The sequence below is a fragment of the Thunnus thynnus genome, chromosome 19, assembly GCF_963924715.1.
Source record: "Thunnus thynnus chromosome 19, fThuThy2.1, whole genome shotgun sequence".
NCBI lineage: Eukaryota > Metazoa > Chordata > Actinopteri > Scombriformes > Scombridae > Thunnus > Thunnus thynnus.
The window spans coordinates 8,721,748-8,743,767 of NC_089535.1; the positions used below are offsets into that span (position 1 = coordinate 8,721,748).

At 41.3% G+C, this 22,020-nt stretch overlaps 1 protein-coding gene across 2 annotated transcripts; it reads left to right on the forward strand.

Annotated features, from left to right (window-relative positions):
• The first annotated feature begins 1,327 nt into the window (after positions 1–1,327).
• On the forward strand, positions 1,328–21,138 carry olfm1b (olfactomedin 1b). 2 transcript variants are annotated; one of them, XM_067574651.1, is made up of 6 exons: positions 1,328–1,879; positions 8,518–8,667; positions 9,465–9,620; positions 11,996–12,215; positions 16,833–16,939; positions 18,952–21,138. In XM_067574651.1, the coding sequence occupies exons 1-6, from the start codon at positions 1,814–1,816 to the stop codon at positions 19,624–19,626; spliced, it is 1,374 nt and encodes a 457-aa protein (XP_067430752.1). In that variant the 5' UTR covers positions 1,328–1,813; the 3' UTR covers positions 19,627–21,138. The 2 variants fall into 2 exon arrangements, with proteins under 2 accessions (XP_067430752.1, XP_067430751.1); XM_067574650.1 differs by lacking the exon at positions 1,328–1,879 and adding an exon at positions 5,912–7,047.
• Positions 21,139–22,020: the final 882 nt, after the last annotated feature.

A 22,020-nucleotide genomic window follows, 5' to 3' on the forward strand; every position in this document is an offset into this window, starting at 1 on the left:
CCTGACACATTGACTTACATTCATTTCCTGGAGACACCGTGAAATTAAAGATTTACATTATGGCAACATGCTTTTTGTCCCCAAAAGGGGGGTGAAGCCCAACAATGTGACTGTGTAAACAGATTTATGTCCCACAACATGGATAATACCTGGTTCACACACACCCAACAGTAGCTCTATCTTTTAGAGGACCAAAAAGGTACCGTTTAACCCCAAAACCAAAACGGCCCTGCTAACCCCCACAGGTGTCTTCAATTATTCTAGCTGATGAGATCAGAAGGTTGGTGGAGCTTTGATGGGAATTACATGAGGTCACCGGACTCCATTTTCTGAGGGTGCATGGGCACAACAGGGCCACCACGTATAGCAACAGCATAGTAAACAATACACGCTGATAAACACTTATATGGCCTGTAGAGGCTGATTCAAAAATAGAGAAAGCACTGCACGGCCAACACTTAAAAAGCACCACTACCTGCTGCTGTTTGATTAGCTCATACCTGTCGCCTAATGACCTGCCTGCAGCAGTTTCCACCTCCCTGCTGCTGTGTAACAAGTGGCACACCTGCATCGGCAAATGGAGCGAAGCCCATTGATAAAGATGCAATTTGTCCTGCAACGAAGTTAAGAGGAGTGTCAGAGAAACATCCATCAAGCGCAGTCTGTAGACATCACACACAGTCCTGAGAAGAGGTCTAATCAGGCAAAATTATTAAAATGACCTCACTGTGTGGGTTTAGCTGAGCAGGGCCTTTAACCCTATTAGTCCCTTTTTACAGAATGATTAATATTATTAATTTAACCTGTGATTATCCTGCTTTAACAAGTCATAATCCCGTGAAAAGGGTCTATATGCTGGGTTTTTTATTTTTTTATTTTATTTTTTTGTATTTTTAAAATTATCCTCTTTTGGGAGGTCAGTGCTTATTAATTGTCCCTAAAATTTAAGCCTTTACAGGCAACTATATGTGGAACATGTACAGTAGAATAATTTGACAAACTAAAGTGAAAAGAAAGTAGATACTACTATATGGAAACATTTTTCCACTTACAGTAATGCATGAGCCATTATGGACTTAAATAGATTTAGAATCGGCCTATATATTACTGATTTATCCTGTAATTTCATCCAGCAAAGACTGTAAAATACTATTTTTTCCATCATGAAATAATGTAATCGAATCAATAATGGACTTGAATTGCTTTACATGAAAAACAAATCCAAACCTATATAGATTTTTTTTTCTACGATGACCTGAACTGACAGCGTATCATTTTGGAGAAGCATTTCCTTCTCTGTATTCTTGCCAATTTAAATCTCCCTCTCTCTGCGATGCAACTTCCGTTTTCAGCACCATGAACAGCGCCGTCACTCTCATTTTTTCATCGGGAGCTTATACGGCAGCTTGAGGCGGGGAGGTAAACTTTTGGCAATATCAGAGTGAAGGTTTATAGCCGTGTAGCTATAAGACAGGGTTTGCGCGTCTTGAGCCCAATGTTCACCACAGTCCGTCGCAGCGATAAATAAGTGCGGGCACGGAAGACCGAAGGGAGAGGCTCTGGAGATAGGCTCCCCGATATGAAATGAATATGCACAGAGACGATTCCGTGAAACAGATCGGTCGCTTTCTGCTACTGGGTTGCTGAGGGATTTTTTTTAAAAACCACAACAAAACAAAACATAAAGAATCGAGCGACTTGCAGCGCAAAAAAAAAAACAGAGACCCGGGAGGAAAGGACTGCTGTGCGGGGGGACGCAAAGGGACTCGATCTGCATGTGAGACCGCTGGTCCACACACACCGGAGGCAAGAGATGCAGCCTGCGAACAAGCTCCTGACTCTGATTCTCCTCATCTTCATGGGCACAGAACTCACCCAAGTAGGTTTTTTTTTTTTTTTTTTTAAACGCCATTTTCCACCTATTGTATTAAAAGCTAGAACCCGCGGTTAATTGGCTCCAGATCCACCGTGAGATTACCCGGTTACCTCGTATAAAGAGCCCCGGTGAATTAGCCCTCTACCCCGCTTAAACAGATTAACGGGTGGGATTACATGATGTGAATACATTGTGCTTGACGGGCGCGGATAGATCCAGCAGAGCTCTATTCAGTATCTTTACCTCCGGGGCTGACAAACGAGCCAGATATAGGGAGAATATTTGCATGATTTGTCAATTTCCTCGTCAGCAAATGGTCTGATTAACAAGTTCAGGGATATTTTGTATAAAATGTGCTAGCTTCCTCTAAAAAAAAAAGGTCCATTGTTCAATTATGGGCTGCTGCTGCTGCTCTTTGGTGTTTTAAAATCAGAGCTCCACAATCAAATGCAGTCTCTCTTAGAAGCTGTTTTGAGCATGCTCAATGACCACAATGTGACTTACTGTTGTGAGGGGAAGAGAACATTTAGTCCAGTAATATAAAGCCACCCAGTTTAGTAGTAGGACAAAATTACTGGTCAATAAAATGCATCTCTGTGATTCTTTATTGGGATTAGTAATTACTTCCTGCTATCTAAAAAGGCAATTTGCAGCAAAACACATAATAGTTACTGTTGCATTAAACTGTTGCCTTTATAAATTCTCACAAGCGGAGAGAGAAAGAGTGAGTGTTCTTATTTATTGCCAGGCCCTGCCACCACTGGTTGGAAGAATTTGATGATTTAATTGCCCTTGCTTGAAGAGAGTCATATTTCATGAGCTTCACTGTTGTGTGAATCCAATTGTGGTTGGTAATTGGAGACAAAAAAAAAAAAAAAGAAAAGAAAATGTGCCACCGAGGTACTATCAATAAATTAATCTGTGGTCCCAGTGTGTCCATGATATACTCTAGTCCAAGTGACAAACTTAATAAAATGTGCTGGAAGTAGGTTGCTACAAATCCAGTTGGCCCTGATAACTGACGTGTTAGAACAATATTGATGTAATATTGCCTTGACAGATATATGTCAGCCAATTGATTTCTGCAAATTTATGAGAAATGTCAGTGTGCTGTGAGTGGAGCATTTTTTTTTTTAATATTCACGGAGCAACAGCTTGCTTTTTGACATTCATGTGAAATGTGATTTGTAATTCGATCAATGCTGTAACCTTACAACACAGCTATCACTGGCAACGACTTCATCTCTCTACATTGATGCAGCAAGTTCTAAATGTGAAATGGGCATACAGTAGAGCGGCAGAGTGCACAAAAACGCTGACACAATCGAACAATGGGGCTATTTGCGCTGATTGATGGAAGCCATCAGTCAGAAAGGAGGGTGAGGGGGGGACAGAGGAAGAGAGAGTAGCGTGTTTCACTTCGGGTTTCGTGACAGTCGGTTCTGGACCTGCTCGGTGCAGGTCAGGGCCCACGTTACAGTGGCAGAGTCTCTGTCTCTGATGGCCTGAGAGAGTGTGTGTCCTCTGCTTGAAGGTAAGTCGATATTAGTCCTCAGCCTGCCTGTCCGCTTACTTCCAGGAGAACAGAAACACAAGATACACTGACAGGCTCTATTAATACAACCCCCTGCTATAGAAACCTACACTATATTTCAACGTAGGAAGGCCAGGACTCTTCACATCTCATCTCTGTTTGAAGACAAAAAGTGAGAGGTGTATCCAGAGATATGAAGATATAAAGCCTTTTATTACCAGATCACTCATAAAGAGAAAAAGCCATCCAGGCAGTACAGCTTCGACCTTTGATGTCGAACAATGATGCCCTTTTTAATGACCAGATTAACCACCTTGCTGCAAAAGTCTTACACGGTTTCAGACAGTGTGGGGGCCGCTGCTCTTTTCCTAACATGTGGCCAAAAGAGTGGGGAGACGCCTGATTAGTAGCACACTCTCCTCTGTAATTCTGCCTGCATTCCTTCACCTTTATCCTCCGCTGAAGGATTTGGCTACTGTCTGGTGTTCACACAGAGAAGAATAGTAAGCAGCCAGAGCGGCATCTGTTCCTCACCTAGTGGCTCCCCCATGGCTGCAGGCCCACATCCTACAGCATCTCACTGACACCTGACAAAACAGATGGCACTGCTATAGCAGCCCCTTTGACACCATGCAACCTACATACCATAACTAATGCTACAAACAGCCATCAATACAAAGAATTACTGTTAAGCACCAGCACACACACACACACGTATGCACACACAATTAATAATGTATGTTTTAAATCGATGTGTGGATTCTCACAGTTTAAAAAAAATAGCTTCTAATTGACATGAAACAACTGAATTTGAAGGACTGTCCACTTCTGCGCTGCTCAAGTTTAAAATAAGGATCCAACATGGGAACATTTTGAAACATTTAAAGGTTTTAATGCATGAAACCAAAAAAATCAATTTGGTTTTACGGGAGAAGCTGAGACGGAGTTGAGCTGAATTGCAATATGTGTGGTGTGATTGGCAGCTGGGGTTGAAGCTATTTATTATTCAGTATGGTTGGTTGAGCGACGAGGCAAAGGGGGGGTGGAGAGAGAAAGCGAGCAGAAGAGGAGTAGGTGGAGATATGGTGCATTTTGTAGTGCACTTGCGGGCTGGAAATGTGATTTTTTTTTTTTTTTTCCACTTTATGAACACTTTCTACTTTGTGTACTGAGCGTGTCAGTGTTGTTATCCTACTGTATACATACAATCTAACCACCTGTTCACTATAATACAATACAGTCCAATAGCACAGCTAAAAATATTGCTTTTTATGAATCTTTAATCCTCAGTTAATCATCATTTCCGACACTGCAGTTTGTTGGGATTCTTTTTATTAGATTGTAAGATGCTTGTCTTACATTCTTAAGTGCCTGCTTGTTCATCCATCCAGGTACATCTACAAATTACATCTACATTTGCGTCTTATATTGTAAAATGAAAAGTAAACAGCAGGTAGAGCACAACACCACAAGCCACATTCTCAATTTGATTAACACCTCTCTGACACAGTTTTATTCATGCAGGGAGCAGGGCTATTATATTAGACTGCATAACTGATAAGTGTGCAAGTGCTGCTTTCATTATGCATACACTCTTTATAAAAAAAACATTTGAGATCATGTAGACAATTATAAAGCCTCACTCCTTTGAGCCTTCCACAGTATAAGTACTGAAGTGCATTTCCAATGAAAGATTGTGGTTTTAACTCTGATTGACTGGCTGGTAACTGACTTGTTGATTGTCAGTGCACCTGTGTTCCTTATATCACTCTGTTATATACTGAGCACTTTATATTAGAGTTGGGACCTAAACTTTTGATTACTTGTGTCACCTATATTGAAACCGATTGGGATCGCTTAGAAAAACTCATTGTATCCATTCGAAAGCTGTGTCATCAGAGACCGCTGTGCTGCACTGAACTTCACACTATTACAGAACACTAGACTGGACCGGACAGAGGTGACCCCTGCTGATACTTCACAGTAATCTGTGGAGCCATCACTACTGTGAGCCCTCACCTCAAAGGTCAGAAAGAATTTGGAGAGATAAGAGAGACAGAGAGAGACAGAGAGAGAGAGAGAGGGGGGGAGAGAGAAATGTGAAGGAGCAGTAAGCGCAAACTTCTTCCTTCCATTTTTCAGTTTACCAGAAAAATGCATTATGGTGCTGACAGAAATAGCTGTGGACACCGTGGCACTCTTGCTATTCTGGGGACCTCATGTATCATGCAGTACTGCAGTTTTGCCTGTAGGCCTGTTGATGTGGACAGACAGATGAATAATTTGTCATTTCGGAACATTTAAAAAGAAATCCTATTTTATAACGTGCTATTCTTAACAAAAACATGCACCAAAAACTGCACTTGCTAATGCACCCACAATGTTATGTCCTGATTTAGTGCAATAACATCCCATGTGTATAATGTAAAGTAATTCTTTTTAATGGTGAGCTTTTTTAAAAAACTATTTTGTAAATATATATATTTTTTATAATATTATGTGCTCTCCCTTGCATTTTAATAGCCCTTACATTTTTATTTCAGCAACGCCAAAATCAGCTACACGATGGCGCCAGAGTCACGCGGATTAAACGCTCGCGCTCTGAGCTGAAGGCATCCAATAACCCATCAATAAGGCATATTCTGAACCCTATCAGCGCACTGTCATTGAAATGCGACATTTTGTGCAGGTTTAATTAGACACATGTGCTGTGCAGATCACTTTCAAAGGTTGTCTTAATTTATAGCCTATGAAAGCCTGATTTACCATGAGAGATCCGAGGAGGTTCGCTTCTATGTCAGCGAGCCCACCTCTCCTTTTGGAGCAGTGGAGAAAGAAATGTCACTGTCCGCTATAAATAATCCTTCAGCATCAGTGTCGACCGACCTCAGCCGCACTGCTCATGTCATTCCCTCTGGGGACAGTCAGTGTCGGGCAGCTTTTGGGCGAATCAGGCGCAATCCCAGATATTACCATGAACGAACCTCAACCTGGCTGACATCATTGCGTCTGGCGATATAGATAGATCCGTAGTACCTCCTCCTTCCTCCTCTCATCCATTTGGAGCAGCCTGTGTGTGTAGTCAGTTGCACTTAATCACAGAGCTCACCAAGGCAGGAGGCGGACCGTCGGGCGTGAACGAAATAGTAACGGGGCACCGGAGAGGCACCAGCGTGCGGGACAACGCAGACAGAGGAGCTATCCGGAGGACGCTTCCAACTCTCGGGGTTATCTCCCTTCCCTTTTTCCATCTTCCACTGGATCAAGTGTTGCAGTTCTATCCCGAAATTCCCGTTTCGGTCGACACTATCGAGTCCGACTCGTTCGCAGCCAGTGCTTCGTTGGAGATGTCCAAAAAAAGACCAGCCGAGCCGGAGTCCCGGGTGAAACAACAAGCTACTCTGGGCAACATGACTCGCCTTCCTTGTTTCTCCCCGGAGTCTGTAGAATGAAGACGGCTTGAATAAAGTCCAAGCAGCGCGCAAAGATGTCGGTGCCTTTGCTGAAGATCGGCGTCGTGCTCAGCACCATGGCGATGATTACCAACTGGATGTCGCAGACCCTCCCCTCTCTGGTGGGGCTCAATACCACCAAGCTCACGGCGGCACAGGGAGGGTACCCAGATCGGAGCACAGGAGTAAGTGCGCAAGTTTCGCATATTTCCTGAGGCTGGTTGTATTTTTTTTCTGAATGAATGACGACTGTTGCAATTAAATTACAATTCAGAGTTAAGCTGCGCAACATATGCGCTCTTTTGAGTTTTTGCTTCTTAATTATGAGGAGAATTTCTTTCAACGGGTGTTGCGCGTAAAGGCGCAAAAGTAAAAAAAGTCCTGGAGAGGCATCATATATCTTCCTCCTGGGTTTGATGTTGCTCCAGCTGCAAATGAGCTGCTGTCTCAGTCGACATGAGTAGCCTGCACTAAGTGGAAAGTTATCGGCTGGTTCTCTTCGCTGGCACCGATATAAATAAGGTGGAAAAATTGGGGGATTGACACGACAAATTTGAAGGCAGTCTTCTTTTTTTACCGCCAGAAACAGCGGGAGGGTGTGCGTAAATGAGAGAGGCGCACAAAGCCAAGGTGCTGTTACAGAGTCAGGATGAAGCGTTTCTTTGTTTCATGCTCCTGGCAGATTCAGGGCTGCTGTCATAACCGTCTCTTTGTCAGCAAAGATACACTGTGAGCGCTCTGTCAAGTGGATTTTTAGGCAGTTGGATTAAAAAATTCAGTGAGCTGATATTTACCCAGCTATCCTGTATGTTCTAGGTTTATTTCTTCTTTTTTGTCAGTTAGGTAGTTTTACATCAGTAGGACCTGAGATTTCTCTGAGATATCAAGACAGGTGCAGTGACAGTGGTTTTTGGCATGCGGTTGTCCGTGTCTGGCTGAGTAGCTGAGTGATGAAGTTACACCATTGTTCTTTGTCTTGTCAGCACGTCCTTTGGTAGAAAACTGTGCAGCTGAGTGACAGTCTGCATGCTCCTTTTAGATTTTGTAAACTCACTCCTTCACACTATAATTGAATCCATCAGCAGGTCTGTGCAGTGATTTTTATCGCTGATGCAGTGATGACTTATCTGTTTCAAAGTGTCAGTCTTATCTGATCAGCAGGTTAGAAACTGGAGTTCTCTTTCTCTCTCCCTCTCTAAAAAAAAAAAAAAAAGAAAAATCTTCCTGACACGTCACACTTAACACTTAGAACTTCCACACACCCAACCCACTGAATAATAGAAGTTGCTTCAGCTGACTCGATTGGCTACATCTTCCCTTTGTGTGGCTTTAAAATTATACAGTATGATGGTGCAAAAGGGGTGGAGCCTGGTGGTTGATGGTGTCCAGATGGTGATGCAAATGCAACACAGATTTAGCATCATATGGGCACAGTACACCAAAAGTGCAAATAGCTGCAAAGCATCCTCTTTGCTCTTATTGACCCGACCACCTACAGTGATGTATTTTTATGCTAAAGTGTCAGTCTTCTGTCTTTTTCTGTTTTTCTCTGAACTGTTTTTCTTCTCCTCCTCTCATGCTTTGCTCCTCTCTCCTCCAGAATCACTTTTCAACTGCCCTTTTTCCTCTCTATTTATCTTTATCTTTGTCCTCAGGTGTTGCCGGCAAACCCAGACGATGCGTGGCAGGTGTACAGTTCAGCCCAGGATAGTGAGGGAAGGTGTGTCTGCACCGTGGTGGCACCCCAGCAGTCCATGTGTTCAAGGGATGCCCGCACCAAACAACTGAGGCAGCTGTTAGAGAAGGTAATTACCACTTAACTCCTGTGCAACACGTGGCCCCCTAGCAATCAAAGTCATACATTTGCAAGAGCAACCACCTTTACTCCCTCTCTACCTACTTCACACACAAAGATATCATGATATCTTATATATATCATAGATGTCAGGCACACGCACAGGATTACCCAGGTTTGTGGTTTCCCAATCACCTCTCTGCCTGTGGGACAAGAGTAGGAATCATACTCTAATGAGCTCCCTGGAAACCCAACAGGCATCATGGGAGGCAGCAGTACATTTACTCTGTGCGAGTTTCTCTTGTACTGCACACATCCAACGCAACACATCTAATGATGCAACAGAGCTCAATACCCATAGACTAGAAGCTAAGAGTACCTCATTTACACAAAAGGAACATTTAAGCAAATTTATGGAAAAATACCCTTTATCCAAGGATGGAGATAATCCTAAATGTAGAATAGCCAGCTGATTCACATACGATGCCAAAAAAATACAGGCATCAACAGATCTCTACTGAATAAATAGAAAATGTGCCAAGTCTTTGGAGTTTCTGGACCAAAACAGTTTTGGGAAAAAAACAAATGTCTTAACAGTATGCATTCTACACTTGCACCGTGTGTGTGAGGCCCCTGACTAGTTGGCCCGATGTCAGAGTTTGTGAATCATTGCAAGAAGAAAGCCGAGCCAAAACAACATATTGAAAGTCTGTTGCGCTTTCTCTACATCTCATTGCTGTAATTACACCACGAGAGATAAGAGATTTGTTTCATTACTCAAGCCAATGTGTTCATATGGCACCTCAGGTCCAGAACATGACCCAGTCCATCCAGGTGCTGGACCAGCGGACCCAGAGGGACCTGCAGTACGTGGAGAAGATGGAGGTCCAGCTCCGCGGTCTGGAGTCCAAGTTCAGGCAGGTGGAGGAGAACCACAAGCAGAACATCGCCAAGCAATACAAGGTACGGAGTCCCTGATCTAAGAGCCAGTCGTCATGCCATCAACTCAACCGCCATTCTGTCATCGCTGTTCTGCAGCCCATCACACACTAGCTTACCCATTTTTTTGTTTGTGTGTTCCCACTGTGATGATGGTTCAGAACTGCCTGAACCACCACACATACCAATAAATTCATGATGCATGCATAATCAAAGAGGTTACATAATTGGATGCTTTGACTCAGCTGTGGTAATTCATATCCTTATTTCTCACCAGTTACAAACTTACGTTATAAAGCCGTGTGATGGCATCATACATCAACATGGAAATAAGGAGATTAAATAAGACATCTCGTGTTTATCATAATGACTATGTAATTGTGAAATGTTGTACACACTCAGAGTGTTAGCTTGAAGAGTGAATACAAATATTTCTGCACTTCCAGTATCTAGTGGGCACTAAATCATCTGTGAGTTTTTCTTAGAGGGCTTACTGTTAAATTAAAATAAAGTTATTTTGAATAAATCTTTTGCATATAGGGCAGGGTATCATTTTTAAAAATATTGCTGATATAATGTCTCTATTTAGGTTCAGATAATACTTTGGTTTCTTCATTTAACAAGGACAATAACAGTAATTTTAATTATATTATCTCAATTGATTAATTGGCCTATAAAATGTCAGGGAATAGTGTAAAACATGCACTATCACATGAACAATCCTAAAAAATACCTAAAAATATTGATTTTACTCAAGCCTTCAAAATGACTGACAGTGTGATAGGGTGTCATACTTTAAATCAGGATACACGACAAACATAAACTCATTAAATTGTTCCATCTATTAAAACTGCAGAGATGGAATTAGGTGCTTTTGATTGGGGTCCCACAGGACACCAATACATGAGTATTTTTAAAAAAGCACTAATTAAAACAGAAAATAATGACATGAAGTCATTAGGAACAAATTGATTGACAAAGTCATGAAAAATTTGAATGATAGAATAAAGCACCTGTGAGATATGACATAAAGTATATCTCTGGGGTCTACAGGTAACCCAGTCGATAGGATTAAGATTAATCTGGTGATTATTTTCTCAACTAATCGATTAGTCATTTTATCTTAAAAATGTCAGAAAACAGTGAAAAAGTCCAAGATGACATCCTTATATGTCTTGTTTTATTTGGCCAACACTGAGAAGCTGAAACCAACTAATGTTTGGCATTTTTGTGTAAAAAAGTTGCTTGATCGAATATTCAGTTGATTAATCATTGCAGCTCTAAACGCATCATTTCAGTGTAGACTACCTTTATCTTTGCATAGACACTGAGATCTAATAGCGGCGCTTTGTTTCAAAAGCAGCTTCAGTGTTCGCATCATCTTACCTGCACTGATACATCTGTGTGATCCTGTCACCTGCTTGCTCCAAAAACCTCACGCTAACCAAACGCCACATTCAGTGCATGCGTGCTATTTTCTGTAACGTGTCTTTAAGTGCGTATACTAAGTGTGTGTGCGTTTGTTTGTTTGTTTGTGTGTCTGTTAGAGAGGTTAGCAAGCTCCAGCCCCTGTCAACAGTTTGTCATTTTCTTGCTTGCAGGGCTAACTTTAAGACATGTAAAGAGAGCCACAGGGAAGAAGAGGCAGGTCAATTCCAGATTCCCCTGAACTGGGCCACAGTACTGAGAGCATTTGGGCGTCAAACAGTTAATTTACCTTTAGCACCATTAAGACTAAGAAACCCCACCCTTCTCCCAAACCAACCCACCACTGATCTCTTCCTGCATGTTACTGCTGTCAAAGTTTTCCATCTAAAAGCTTTTTTCAAACGTAAATACATTTATTATTATTATCATTATTATTATTATTACTATTATTATTATTAATTGCTGTTATTCATTTTATTTTCCTTTGGCTTTTGTCTATGCATATTTGGTTACTCAACAAATCTATACGTAAAACTATAGACGTAAAATTCGAGACACTTTGTTGTGTGTGACATGTAAAAGCATGTAACCCTTAATACGATGTTGCATTTTAAACGATGATGACCAATAAAGAGCTTTCCCAATTGTTGTCGGTGTACCGAGGGCTTGCTTTTTAACGGCTGGTCACTGCCAGGACGGAGCCACCTGCTCTGCTCGTCCAGCGGGCGGAGAATATTTTCCGGGTTTGTTTGCTCAGACACACACACATGCACAGACCAAACACAGCTGTTCACACACAAACACACACTGAAACATGGACACACTTGTCAGTAAAGAGGCAGGATAGAGTTAGAGTAGCCAGGTTCAGACAGATGTTTTTTTTTTTTTATTTCTTTTCTTTTCTTTTATGGACAGCGGGTCTTCCTTTTCTCGCGCATGACACTCAACCGAGCTTATTCTAATCCTTTCAGGCCATAAAAGCGAAAATGGAGGAGCTTAGACCGTTGATACCAGTGTTGGAGGAGTACAAAGCCGATGCCAAATTGGTATTGCAGTTTAAGGAGGAGGTCCAGAATCTGACGTCAGTTCTAAGCGAACTTCAGGAGGAGATGGGGGCCTATGACTACGAGGAGCTCCACAACAGAGTGTCAAATCTTGAGGAGAGACTCCGAGCATGCATGCAAAAATTAGGTAGGCACAGAAAGTTGTTGGCACACACCATGTTTCAAACATGTGCATGCACAAACACTCCCACTGACATACAGTTTTGTTTTGTGACTGGCCAGAAAGAGATTCTCAGGCATATTCACATGATACAGAACATCACAGGAACATTCTGTGTGGCTGCGATGCTCAACCACACGAAAAACACAGTCTTATAACACACTTGCCATTTATACTTTATGATTCTATTTTGTACATGCTAACCCTCTAATGGGCCATTTGTTTACCCTTACCTTGTTAGGATTAACAAATAATGAAGTCTGTTAGAGGGCTGTGCAGGTAGAACTATAGTTACATTCAGGTAACATCCATATCTTCTGTAAATTCTCCCTGAGAGAGAGAAACAAGGCACTAGTGCTGAAACCATTAGTCCATTGGCAGAAAATCAATCAACACCATTTTTTTTTAACTGATAAAAATATTTTCTGGGTTCCAGATCCTCAAATTTGAGGATTTTCTGCTTTTCTCTGTTTTATATGAGTGTAAACTAAATATTTTTGGGTACTGGGTAAAACAAACAATTAGGAGATGCCACCTTGAGCTTTGGAAAATTGTGACCGTTTTTTTTCACTTTCACATTTTACAAACTACATCATTAATCAAAAGAATAGTCTGTAATGAAAATAAGCATTAGTCGGAGCCCCAGAAGGCACAACCTTTAACTTTTAAGTTTAAGCTTTATGTGTTTTGACACTGAGACAAATTCCATTAAAATTCCATGGTAATGGTAAAATGAGTCAATGATATCTTCTCACAGAACTGACTTGCTGTCACAGAATAAATGGGATATTTAAATAACACATGAGGTGTTTTAGATGGTTACACACGCACACACACACACACACAATGTGGTGAGCAAACAGAGCAAGAGAGCTATTGCATCCTTCAGCTTACAAGCTCCCATCATAGTCTTATCTTAGCTTTTAGCCCCTGTCTCAGTCTCTTCACACCTCTGTCACAGCCCACAGTGCTAATAGATGCATACCCACACTATAGTGACTCAGATATAATGCAAGCGCAAAGACACTTACATGTTGCACATCACGGGTATATTGTGTCCCTATTTCAAATTATTCACTGTGCAAGACGACAGAGGGAAATTAGGAAAAGCTTTCGGTTACAATGCCGACTGTTCTTTTTTTTTGAAGGCTAGCGGAGACACTGATTGTATTTAAATTGAATATATATAGAATACGCAAAGCACACACCTAATCTCAGCTCCCCAGTGGCTTCTACTGTCATTCTTTCTCTTTATCCATGCACACACGGTTCTTTTTTTTTTTTTTTTAACTGGCCACCTCTGCTCTCACTACCTACCTGACTGGAGCAGGAGCCTTATCCATGTTTTCACTCTCAGTTCAGTGCACAAGCTGCTCCTCACATCTGGTGGTCAGACTGCCAAAGATAGGAGAGCAGGGAACTGCGGGGAGTTACTCCAGTGTGTGTGTGTGTTTGTGTGTGTATGTGTACGAGATCAGACCAGATAAAGGCGAGGTCACCCAGCAAGGGACTGGCTCAGACAGAACAGAGGGTAGCTATTCCTTTCATCTTCACACGATTGCAGGGGCACTCATGCATAGTGCACACAAACACACTCCAGCACACTCCTGTTATTAAGCTTAAACTTGGGAAGGTCACTAGTCAAATTTGCATCAGCAGCAAACAACAGGGTGGGAAAAAAAGGAAATATAGAGAGGGCAGGAGAAATTTGAGTGCTGAATAATAGATAGAGCAACAGGAGAAATTGATAGAAGGTGGTGAGGGAAATAAGAGAGAGGGTGATAGAGTGAGGGAGAGCAGAAAAAGTGAAAGAGAGTAACTAGGGTCCCTGCAGAGCTGTCCTTCAAGCTGTTTTGTGTTGGAGAGACTAACAGCCCAGCGGCTGCTGGGACACAATGGCCATCGATCAAGGGGACATGCCAGCTTGCTGGGCAATAATCAAATAAATAAATCACCCTGTGCTGTGTCCCAGCAATGTGGAGGCACAGAGAGCTTCAGGCAAATCCAGAGCCTTCACACCGAAATACTGATGAATGGAGCAGGAAGGTCATACCAGCACACATCGCCCTGATACTCTGCTCTGCTACCATCGTTATCCCCTTCCGTTTCCTCTGCAGAGAATAATATTACATAATATTACTGTATAGTGAGGTTCACATGTCAGTGAATCAGTCTTTCTCTTTTTTCTAAACAACCTCACTCTCTCTCTTGGTCTTAACCCTTACACATTCTTCAGGTCAAATTTGACAAATGTTTACATTTGAGAGAAGTGACAACACCCTAAACATCGTTCTTTTAGCCTGAAATATTAAAACTCTTCCTAAAGTGATCCACAATATACAAAAATGATTATTGATTATTGTGCAGCCGATGCATAAAGAGTGTTTCGGATTAAATTTGACCCGTATTTATTCAAAAACGCCAAAATCACCGTTGAAAAAAATTGTTGCATTCTTCACATTCAACAACAGTCATTGAAATCATGATGGCTGTTACGTTCTCCTGTTTTATGTAGCATTGGGTCATAATATAGTATGATTGTGAATGCTTTTTCTCCATAAACAAGTAGTGTAAAACTTAAAGAATACTCTCTCCCTTCTCTCTGAAAGCGTCATTAAGGATTAATCACCCATTTCTTAATGACTGATAAAGTGTTTATGAATGAAAAATAGATTTGTGATCAGAAGTTTAGAATAAAGACTATCTATGAGGAGATACAGTGAAGGGTCAGAATATAAACAGCATGTAAAGGTTAATTTTGCCTCTCTATTGTCTCTGTTGCAGAATAATTTGGTTTATTACAACTTGGGTGTTATTTTTGAGTATCGTTCCTGTTGATTAACTGCTAAGATCTGGGAAGACATTGCTAAAAAGAAGTCAGTTGGCAACAGTGACCAAACAACCCACTAATGACCTCCTCATTGGTGCAAAGAAATATGTGACATCCAATTTTTTCCAATTGAGCCAAGCCCCCTTCAAACCTATGAAAAGAAAACAGAAACAACCAAAACAGATCTAATTTTAGCAGAAAATAATGTGTTCATGTTGGACCCCATCACTCATCGTAAGAAGCTGGTTACTTCCAATTAAGGTGGATTAGATAATCATGTTTACAAGCTGTCTGATTGTTTAAGCACTGGTGGTGTTTCCAGGTCTCAGCAATTACTTTGGTTTGTATAACATCATCATTACGGATAGAATTGATGGCCAAAACTACAAAAATAAGACCCATGTTAAAATAAACAAAATTATCAATATTTCTCTTTCCTAGGAACTGAGTGTTTATTCAACAGTAGCCTATATCTGAATCCAGGGTAAAAGTTTATATTGTTTTTGTTATACCAGCGCCAGTTCCCATTAGGTTTTTTTTATTTGCTCTGCCCTCTGCTCCGTCGCCAGAAAATTCAGGCCAAAAGGGGATTAGACCCTGTGGTTGTCTCCAGAATTCAGATCCATCAGCTGGCTCCCCAGCAGCCTGCAACGGTAGTTGTCATCTAAAGATAGAGCCATGATTAGAGAAAAGAAATAAATAAATCAATGGACAGTGTATTACTGCAGTCTCTTAATCCCACTGAGGGTTATGTAAGGGACTCAACCCCGGCTAGGCATAGTAGATGCTGCTCATGTGACCATGTGTTTGTCTCTGAGCAGCCGCTGAGGTGTGATGCCCACACATATCCAACATATGTTGCACAAAGAGACACACAAACACATATGCAAACCCACAAGTTTCATTATATAAGTGAAGGAAATCTGGCAAGATGAGAAGATGGAGTGAGACTGATAAGCAGAGGAAACAAAAATGAAATCTGGATGTCATGCCTACAAGGTAAAATCTCATTTCACAACACTTAATGGCAGGAGAGATTATAGGGGTTATAAAGACAGAGGGAAGAAGAGTGTTATAATAAGGGGTTAATGGATGTAACACTTCACAGAGAAAGATGCTAATGAAAACCAAAAATGAGCCATTGTCACAGTCCCACTCGTTAAATTAGCATATCAGAACGACTCATTATATTCAGGGGGTAAAAATAACTCATCAAAACCATCTAATTAACCTTTGTCTTCCTGAAATACCCCCTGAAAAACGGTAAGCGTCTGAACGAATGGATGTACTGCAGCGGAGGTGAGAAGTATTGTTATTTGGGCACATTAGTCTGACCATCTCTCAGTCACAAAGGGACACAGAGCCCAGTGTTTGTGTTGTCAAATTCACATTAACACCTCAATCAGCACTAATTAACACTACAGCAGCTTACAAGCAGAATACACAGGAGCAGAATACACAGAGGCTCTCTCTTTCCTATTCCCTCTCACTTTCTCACACATCCACACAGGGGGAGTAAAACAGGCATTAGCAGGTGTGAATGGAATAATAAGCGTCTTTGTACATTACATCATGCAAAGAGAAAGGCATTAAAGACATAGCAACAAGCTGGACGTCAACTCCCTCATCCTCCAGGCAAGCTAATTTGGATTTAAAGTAAATGAAAATGAATCCCTTGTAATAAATTTTGAATTAGTCTAAATACCAAAATGGGCTTTGCTCTAGATGTTCCCATCTCACTTCTTTCCTTGCAGCATGCGGCAAACTGACGGGCATCAGTGATCCCATCACCATCAAGACATCCGGATCCAGGTTTGGCTCCTGGATGACTGACCCTCTGGCACCTGAAGGAGATACACGGGTATGTACCGCTGCACATGGTCACACAAAACGGAGGTGAATCATCTCTCCCTGATATGAAAATTGTATTAATTTCCCTACTCTTCTTGTTCTTTCTTTGATTTAATTAATCCTAATTTTGCAAATGTTAGTCTTTTACTTAATTGAGGCAAAGCTGTTGTATGGCTGCTTGTGTTCAAACATTTAACATTTCAGATTTGGCTTCTTTAGCCATGGAAAAAAGGGGTTTTGCAGAGAAATATGCTCATTTTCTCAAAGTACCAGAGGTCAGGCATTGTATCAGCACTATTTTTGGAAAGTTAAAACAGGAGTTTGACAACTTGGGAAATGTGCTTATTCACTTTCTTGCTGAGAGTTAGATGACAAGATCGATACCACTCATGATTGCATGCTGAATGAAGCTATACCCAGTAGACGGTTAGCTTGGCTTAGCATAAAGACTAGCAGGGGGAAACAGATAGCCTGGCTCTGTTTGAAGATAACAATATCTGTCGGAGGTGCTGGTAGGCAGGTTTGTAACTTTTGGAGAGATCCAAGCTAGTTGTTTCCCCATGCTAGTCTTTATGCTAAGCCAAGCTAACTGGCTACAGCTTCATATTTAATGGACAGATAAGACAGTGGAATAAATGTCTGTATCTAACTCATGGCAAAAAAGTGAATATTTCCCAAAATTTCCAACTATTGTTTTAAGGTGTTCAATCACAATGTGTTGTGATACTCATATAATAATTTGACTATGTATAGCATTTTTTGTGTAAATTATAGATACTTAGTTACTTAACTTCTGAAAATAATACAACCACTCTGCTGTAAACCAGTGCTGATACACCCCTTACCCTTTTTTATCTCTTTTTTTTAGAGTTGACCTTGATTGTAGATGAAGGTCAACTCTCGCTGTGAAATTTAATAACAGTCTGTGTTCATTTGTCACGGTTCCTCTTATCAGCTGATTGCATCTGATTTCGCTTTGTGGAGCAGGGCTTCTGTTGGCTCAGTAAATGGTTCTGCTTTCATTACTAAAACACATTAAAATGAAAATGCGGGGGATAAATCTATATGGTTTTTAACGGGAGGCAGCCTAGCAGACAAGGGAGGGTGGGCGCTGGAAATAAAGAAAGTTTATTTGGCTGCTAAACATGAGCTAGCTCTTCGTGCACACACTTTATGGGACACGTTAATAAAAGATAGAACTCTCAATGTCACAAAGGAGGGAAAAGGATAAAGAGCAGACAGTACAGTAGCTGTGTAATTTGTTGTGACAACACAGGCTGCATAATATGTATATTAAAAAAGTCTTACTGCTGACTAAGATTATATTTAGCATACTGTAAAGGCAACTTTTTTTAGAAACTAATACACTTTGAACAGGAAAAATGAAAGATGTGCTGTGTTATCAAAGGGCAGAAAGAGGAAGAATGAGTGTAATTGATGGGAGCAGACAAGCCTGCTTCTGTTCTTTTTTATGTCTTGGTTTCCTTACCTTGGTTTTTTGCCGTGCCCGTGGAGACCCGCTTCCTTGATGTGAATCATTTTTTAAGTCAATCACAGCAGCACATGGAAGCAGATAGGGGAAGGGCTTCAGGTGTCTCAGTCCCACTGAGACTGTGGAAGTGTTTGAGCCTCTAGCGGCTCCGGCATGAGAGCTCTCTGCCCACCACTGCAGGGGCCTGCAGGAAGCTGGGTCGAAGCAGCTGAGACAAGCCTTTTATCTGGAATGATGGGCATTATCCCTGCGGGGCCCGGCTCATGCCACCCCGCGGCTGTCATCCTGACTGTTTGTATTCAGAAGCTGCCGTATCTAAGCTTCGTCTGCTCCTTGAGGAAGTCTCAGTGCTAACTTAATTGGGATCCTTTTTGACGGTGTGATTTGATTTATTCTGTGTGTGATCTGCCTACAAGATTCAGATATTCACAAAGGCACGCTGATGAATGGTGACGGTAGGGGTTTTTAGCTCTGAAGTATCACCGCGTTTGATCCCAATTCTTCTTTCTCCCTCCTGTCATGATGTTTAGGTCTGGTACATGGATGGTTACCACAACAACCGCTTCGTGAGGGAGTACAAGTCGATGCAGGACTTCATGACGTCAGACAACTTTACGTCCCACCGGCTGCCCCACCCATGGTCAGGGACAGGTCAGGTGGTCTACAATGGCTCCATCTACTTCAACAAATTCCAGAGCCACGTCATCATCAAGTTCGACTTCCGTACCTCCTCCATTAGCAAGTCCCGGCAGCTCGACTATGCCGGCTTCAATAACGCGTATCACTACGCCTGGGGCGGCCATTCCGACATTGACCTGATGGTGGACGAAGGAGGCCTGTGGGCTGTCTACGCCACCAACCAGAATGCAGGCAATATTGTCATCAGCAAGCTGAACCCCAACACACTGCAGATCATCAAGAGCTGGACCACCAACCACCCCAAAAGGAGTGCCGGCGAGTCTTTTATGATCTGCGGCACGCTCTATGTCACCAACGGATATTCAGGAGGCACCAAGGTCTACTACGCCTACTCCACCAACTCCTCTACGTACGAGTACATCGACATTGCCTTCCAGAATAAGTACTCGCATATCTCCATGCTGGACTACAACCCGCGTGACCGCGCCCTCTATGCCTGGAATAATGGCCACCAGGTCCTCTACAATGTCACGCTGTTCCATGTGATCCGTTCAGAAGAACTGTAACCACGGAAAATGGATTACATACGTAAATACATATTGTCTGTGTAGAGATCTCCCTATATATAAAAATATATCTGTGAAAGAAAAAGACTCTATGGCAAGATCATTTTATTTATAATATCAAATAACTTTTACTGAGAGACTGCATCAACAGTGAATGCAAAGTGGATTGAATGTGCATATACATGACACTGAAAAAAAAAATCAAAAATTGAAGGGTTTCATTCCAAAATGTGATATATTTGTTATATAACAAAAAGAAGTTTTATCAGTTAATATCACAAAATCACAGATACTGTTAGAAAAAATGAACTGTTTTTGTAAATAAAGGTCTGAACATGACTTCTAACTTTAATAGTTACCCATAGTAGACTTTATTTTAATAGCTGCCATCATTTTGTTAAAGGTATTTGAGTTTGGAATGAAACTCTTTAATTGTTTGCCGCATAGAAAATGATTGTAAAAGTAGACTATATATCAGATTTAAAAGAATAAGAACAGATGCCAAAAAAAGAAAAACATCACGCCTTTTTTTTATATAATGGAGTACCATCCTAAGCTCATTCCTGAGGCTCCGGTTCTTCTGCAGAAACCCTCCCAGCTGAACTTTTCTTTTGGTCAATGGGGGTCCTGAAGCGAAGACTGTTGGGTAATAAACTGTTGGATCCCCAGGTCCCATGGACAGACAGAAAAGTGGGAGGTCAGTCTAGTCAGAAGACTTGATAGCCTAATGGGTGCAGTCTGTCATATCGTTTTTATCAAGTACAGTAGCAAATCAAAAGTCTGTAGAGAACAGCAACAACAATAACATCCACTAAAAGACCTGAAGGCACTGACTGTTGACAGCACTGTTGTTTGAGATGATTTTCCTGTGTTAGTGACTATATGTGAAAAAGGCTTTCTTTGCATGAGTGTTTTCTATCACTCTGGTCTGCTCTTCTGAATGTCTTTTGCTGTATGATACTATAAAAAAAAAAGGAGGTAGGGATGATAGATGGGAGGGGGGGACAACACAGAATAACTTTGGGATTTGAGGATTTGCAAAATATTTACTTTTTTTTCCTGCTTCTTTCTATTTAGTTCATGTTTTGTTTATTTCTATTTCTTTGCGATCATTTTATTTTTCAAATGTTCTTGTATCACTGTAATGTTGGCACCGGTTTTGCCTCTCTGTATTTGTTTATTTGGACTGCGTGGGAGGAATCTATCTAGATCACATCTCTGAAGAAAAAACAAAAAACAGAATGTATCAAGTATTGTATCCTGGGAATCGGGTCCTCCTATCTTCAATTCACATTATTCGCCTGTAGTTGGGAGAGGTTTTTTTTTTTTTTTTTAGAGGATAATCCCTTCTCATGTCATGTATCCCCCCACTGTTAGTGAAGGATAATGCTGTTTAAATGTATACCCTTGCAGAGGACAAAAGCTTTTCACTCTTTTTGCGCTTTGCTGGACATGTGTTGTATCTGAGATGAGATAGTTAATGATTCGTGTCAATAAAACAGAGAAATCTGACGCTCGGGTTGTTGCCTTGTAAAAAGCTACAAGCTGCCATTTGACAGCACATTTAGTGTACGGCTGATCATATGGAGATCACTTTTACATCACCTCCTTCTTCAATTCAGTTCACTCAGGGGTTGTGCTGCTACAGCCTTACTTGGTGTAGTGCGACCAGTAGCTGGTGGCTAATGTTAGCATCCTTAGCTAGATTGCCACTTGTGCCGCTGTGTCTGCTGTTCAGTGTATGTGATATATGCTTTAAGGTTTGAAAAACAGATAAAATGTCTGACCATGTACAGATTAGGATATACAATTTTCAGTCTCACCTTGTGGCAACATTTTCAACATGATCACAAAGTTTTATTAGTTGCGAAACATTTATTTTTCAAGGATTTTGTTTGTCACAAGCTAACAGTGTTACCACCTGGAATAACCCCTATTTGTGTTTCTTTTCCATCACTTGTCATGTCTTTTATTTGTATGTTCTGATGACTTGTTATCACCGCAAAATGGTCCACTTTTTGTTCACTCAACGTTCCTCTCTCCTTCTTTGATCTCCACTCAATTTCACTTAGCCCCCACCCTTCTTTTTATCCCTCATCCTTCAGCCAGTCTATCTTTCCCGCTCTTTGTTGCTCCTACTCACTCACTGCCTCTTAGTCCTCTGATGTTTCAATCGATGAATAAATGATTGCTTCTATTTTCATTCCCAGTACTTGGCCAACACATGCTGCTTTGCTCCCCAGGAAGAGTTAGAGATAGGATTTGGGAGACAGAGAGACAGAAAAAACAGGGAAAGAGACAGACAGAGAAACATGTTTGGTGGAAGGTCTCACAGCGTATGACACAACGAGCTGTCAGTCAGGAGCTGAATATATTTGCATATTTAAGCTGTGA